The sequence below is a fragment of the Rhincodon typus genome, chromosome 2, assembly GCF_021869965.1.
Source record: "Rhincodon typus isolate 14 chromosome 2, sRhiTyp1.1, whole genome shotgun sequence".
NCBI classification, from domain to species: Eukaryota; Metazoa; Chordata; class Chondrichthyes; order Orectolobiformes; family Rhincodontidae; genus Rhincodon; species Rhincodon typus.
In genome coordinates, this window is record NC_063333.1 from 41,523,368 (window position 1) to 41,528,971 (window position 5,604).

General features: G+C 41.1%; 1 protein-coding gene across 1 annotated transcript in view; it reads right to left on the minus strand.

Moving 5' to 3' along the window:
• LOC109926748 (MAM and LDL-receptor class A domain-containing protein 1) overlaps positions 1–5,604 on the minus strand; it is a 357,436-nt gene that overhangs the window by 89,515 nt on the left and 262,317 nt on the right. The window contains exon 30 of the mRNA XM_048606938.1: positions 1,203–1,367. Coding sequence (XP_048462895.1) covers positions 1,203–1,367 — 165 coding nt within the window. The remainder of the gene's footprint in view (positions 1–1,202; positions 1,368–5,604) is intronic.

The following is a 5,604-nucleotide window of genomic DNA, read 5'->3' on the forward strand; positions in this document are numbered from 1 at the left end:
ACCATCAAATCGTTGAATTGTCTATTCAAAATGTTGGTTGCTGCAGCTATCACAATCAAGGAACTTACACAATTATTTAGAATGCAGCAATAGTAGAATAGTCATTACTAAGCAGCTCTGGGTATGGAAAGTAAACCCCAAATGCTAGGACATTGATTTAGTTTCATTTTAAGATGAAATTAAAATTATGCATGTTTTGAAATAGATTATAGCTCACTTAAAGTTAGTGAAAGGAAATAAATAACTAATTTTCTCAGAGCTAGAAAAACAACTAGCATTTACATTGCATATCTAATGTCATAAGATGTCCCTAACTGCTTCACAGTGGCATTATAAAACACAATGTGACAACAAAGCATATAACATGTTATCAGGGTAGATGACCAAAGCTGGTCCTGGAGATAGGTTTTAAGCACTGTATTGAGGGAGGAATGTGAGATAGGGATGTAGAGATGTTAAGGAAGGAATTTTCAGAGTCGAGTGCTTGGACAGTTGAAGACACAGTCACCAATGGTGAAGCATTTAAAATCAGGGATACTCAAATAGGTGGAATTAAGGAAGTGCAGACAGCTTGGAGAATTGTAAGATCAGTGGAGATTACAGAGATGGGTGGTGTTGAGGCCAAGGAGGGATTTGAAAGCAAAGAGAGGAATGTTAAAATCAAGGCAATGTTGGTAGGTCACTGAGCTGGAGTGATGGATAAATGTCATTTGGTCCAGACATGAACCAAAAACTTTTGATTGGACTCAAACTTACAGAGGAGAGTATGTGAGACATCGGTCAGGAATATTTTGAATAGTCAATAACAACCGAAAGAACTGCGGATGCTGTGAATCAGGAAAAAAAGCAAAGTCACTGGAAAAGCTCAGCAGGTCAGGCAGCATCTGTGAAGGAAAAAACAGAGTTAATATTTCAGGTCCGGTTCTGAGGAAGGGTCACTGGACCCAAAACGTTAACTCTGTTTTTTCCTTCACAGATGCTGCCAGACCTGCTGAGCTTTTCCAGCAACTTTGTTTTTGAATAGTCAAGTGTAGAGACTGCAAAGGCGTCGGCAAGGGTCTCAGAAGCAGAGGAACTGAGGCAATGGCAGGGATAGTTGCTTTCATGGAGTCAGAAATAGGTGGGAAAAGATATAGTGCGGATTACAACAGCAGTTTGTTTTGACATGCTGCTGCATGATTGATTAAGGCATACGTACTTACCTGGTGTGTGATCACTTACTGGACCAGTCCCTGCAGTGCCGCTTTTGCTAGCTATTATCCAGTCAAAATCATCATCATTCCTCTGCATTAAGCTACAGTTAGTCAGCAAAGAACTTGAAGTTGAACCATCAAAACTGCAGCTTCCTGGAATATTAACAAACTGGGCTGAAAGAGCAAAAACAAAGACATGTTTTAATAAATCACATTGAAGAGTTGACACCAAGCCATGTATTTGCGCACAAGAAGGTAACACCCTGGCTGCCAACTTGCTGTTTAATGTTTTTATTATAAATTTCCTTGGGAGGGTTCTTCCAATTGATGACCATGACCTCAACCGAGAATTGGCAGAAGGCCAGATGCAAGCACAAATCTATTTTCGGGTTTCTGCCAATCTCCCTCTAAAATTACAATGACTGATTGGGAGATTCCCAAACAGATTCTTGGCTTCCATTGTGTTAGACTGAAATCATGAAGCTGATAACTATCTCCCATAAAATAAAGTAATGAGGCTAGCCAGATCACCCACTTTGGACAAGCATAGTTCAGGCATAGAAAAGCAAAGTAAGATTCTGCCAGATTCATGTCGCGCACACCACTTGTTAGAATAGGTTGTAAATGGTCATTTTATAAAAAAACCAAATAACATCAAAGCATTTTACCACGTGATGGAGTATGACAGAGTTTGGCAGCATTCAATTAAACAGTTAGGATAAGAAATGAAAATATATAATGGCCTTGTCAGCAGTGCTCACTTCCCATAAATAAGTAAAAACAGATGGATTTTGAAGTTAAAAATGTATACTGGTCAGAAAATATAAAACACAGAACATAATGATTACCATAGAAAATAAATTAGGTATTATTTAATGTTTTTTATAAAGAACTTTTGTTAGAGGTTATTTGCATTTTTAATCTCCTTGGTGACACAAGAGAATTTTAGAAAATCCATCAATACAATTGCATTTACTGACTATCTATAGCTCACTACCATGTAAACTCTAATGGGTACACAACTACATTGAACTATGACACCTTATTGCCACCACAGAAGAAGAGGCAAAATAATTCAAGAGACAGTGATTTTAAACTACTGATACTTTATAGGTGCATGACCATCTGTCCAATTTTTCAACATGTATTGCCTCAGGTGAACTAGGGCAAAATTCTGCACCTAATGGGTAGACATTTCCTGATCCTCAGATAGATGGTTTGAATGCAGGGAAGTCAAGGAAATACTAAGGATCTGTGTCTGATGTGTGAATGACATATAGTCATAAAGGTATACAGTGCAGGTAAGGCCCTTTAGCCCATTGAGTCTGTGCCAACCTATCTACAAGAATCCCACTTTCCAGTACTTGGCCCATAGCCTTGAATGTTATGACATTTCAAGTGCTCATTCAAATACTTTGTAAAGTTTGTGAGCTTTTCTGCCTCCACTGCCCTGCCAGGCAGTGTCTCTGGGTGAAAATGTTTTTCCCCATATACTCTGTAAATCTATGGCCCTTTACCTTAAAATTTTGCCACCTTGTTATTGGCCCTTCAATGAAGGAGCATAGCTGCTTCCTATCCACCCTGTTGACACATCTCATTATCTTGTACACTTCAGTCAGGTTACCACCATAGACTAATCTGCTCTAAAGAAAATAACCTGAGCTTACCTGTAGTGATTGTAATGAGGTCAGCCAGCTGGACCTCATAGAATATGAGTTCCTTGATTGGGGCTGTTAATCTGGCCCAATCAGAGAGCCCTGGCTGACAGATAAAAAGAGAAGGGCCAGAGTCACTCTGAGTGCTGACTCTAATGGGGCTGTACCAGAGTCAAGAACTTTCCATGTGTAAATAAAGGGTGACTTGGTTTCGGGAGACTGGCCTCTGTGGGGTTATTTCAGTGATGATGAGACCAAATCATGCTCCTGAAGAAACTTGCTGGCAACAATTGTCTTCGAGTTGCGGTAAACATTTCTTGCATCATGTCATTATTTGGGAAGCTTGACTTGTTCAACCCTGCTGTTGAAGACTGGGCCCAGTATGTCGAAAGAATGAATTATCTTTTCTGAGTAAACGACATTGAGGCAGATGAAAGCAATGAGTAATTCTCCTGACACCCTGTGGACGGGCAGATTTTTCTGTTATTAGGAGCCTATCTTTCCCTCAGGCGCCAGATACTAAAACCTTTCAAAACCTGATGAATTTAGTTAAGGAATATTATGACCCCAAGCCTCCTTTAATGTTGAGATGTTACCAATTTTACTTGGCAATTCAACAGCCAGGGGAATCTGTGTCAGGATTTTTGAATAGGTTAAGATGACTGGCAGAGACATGTGATTTTGATTTATCTCTCAATGAAATGCTTAGTATGTGGGATGAATGATGTAACCGTGCAAAAGCACCTACTAGCTGAAGCCCAACTGGACTTCAAACATGCACTACAACTGGCTTTATCATTGGAAAATGTGGCAAGTGGAGCATATGAGTTGCAGGGTATTCCGATAGAAGTGGATACCATCACCGACTGAAACTGGGAACACCATTTGAGTGCAGGCAATTGCATAGCCTCACTCAGGACGTACCCTGATTAGAGGAACTCTTGGTTGGCTCACAGCAAAACCCCAAAACAAAGCCAAACCTCAGCCAAATGGTTAAAATTTTCTTCAGGATCCAGGCTGGCTGTAGTTGCTGCTGGAATGCGGATTTGAGACAGCAAAAGAGTCCCACTAGATCTAAATTGAGTAGGAGAAGTCATAGTCTAGGAGAGTGCACACAATAGCAAGTCCACCTATATCTGGTTTGCCATGATATGGAGGTACTGGTGTTGGACTGGGGTGAGTTGACTTCACCTGACAAATGAGCAGGGCTCCAAAAGCTTGTGATTTCAAATAAACATGTTGGACTATAACCTGGTGTTGTGTGATTTCTGACTACATCTGAGCTGGAACAGTAAAATTGCTTTGCAAAATCCAAATCAGAACCAATCAAAATAAACATCTGGCTAAATGGTCACTGAGTTCTAATGGAGGTTTATACCGCTGCAGCTATATCAGTGATCACAGAACTAGGTTTTAACAAAATTTGCACTGGACTCCAACCATTAAGTTTGCACAAGACCTCGGCTAGACTAAGAATCTATACCAGGGAACCTTAATAGATTAAGGATACAACTTCAGTTCCAGTCTTTATGAAAAGGAACTGGTTCAGTTACCACTGATTGTAGTAAAAGGCTCATGTCCAAGGTTGACAGGATGAAATTGCTTGAGAGAGACTCACCTCGATTGGCTCAACATTCTAAAATGAAAAAATAGCTGCCTGAGTGAAGTCCTAATAAAATACCCAGATGTTTTTCAGGAAGGTCTAGGGACTATCAGAGGAGCCAAGGCTGCCTTGCATGTTGACCAAGAAGCAATTCCACAATTCTGCAAGGCCTACCTACTGTCACCTGCCCCACAGGCAGAAGTTGAACATAGAACATAGAACATAGAACAATACAGCGCAGTACAGGCCCTTTGGCCCTCGATGTTGCGCCGACCTGTGAAACCAATCTGAAGCCCATCTAACCTAAACTATTCCATTATCATCCATTATTGAGGTGGAAATTAGAAGGCTGGAAAGTGAAGGAATCATCAAACCAATCCAATTTGCAGAATGGGCAGAACCAGTCGTAACAATTGTGAAACCTGACGAGTCGGTTTGCCTTTGTGGGGCTTTTAAACAAATGGTAAACTGCTTTTTGCAGTTCGATAAATACCCATATCCCTTGAATAGAGGACTTGTACTCAAAGCTGGCAGGAGATCTGTCCTTCACAATACTGGACATGAGCCATGTGTACTTGCAAGTGCGGTTAGATGAGGATTCCCAGAGGCATGCTGCAATTAATACCCATAAGGGTTTGTACTAACAATTTCTTATACGTGACTGTTATTTGGGGTATTGTCAGTCTGTGCAATTTTCCAGCAGACAATGGACAACATTTTGCAAAGTCTACCTCAGGTCACCGCTAACTTAGATGAAGTGCTAATAACAGGGAAGACTACTAAGGAGCACTTAGAGAACTTGGACATAGTCTTTAGATGGTTTTCTGAAGCGGCACACATCTAAGAAGGGAAAAATGTGTGTTGCATGCAGTTCAAGTGGTCTACTTGGGCTACAGTATCACAAGACTGTGTTACACACATTGGAAGATAAAGTGAGAGCTATCAAAGGTACAGAGATAACAAGGTGTAGAGCTGGATGAACACAGCAGGCCAAGCAGCATCAGAGGAGCAGGAAGGCTGATGTTTCGGGCTGAGATAACAAGGTGTAGAGCTGGATGAACACAGCAGGCCAAGCAGCATCAGAGGAGCAGGAAGGCTGACGTTTCGGGCGTCAGCCTTCCTGCTCCTCTGATGCTGCTTGGCCTGCTGTGTT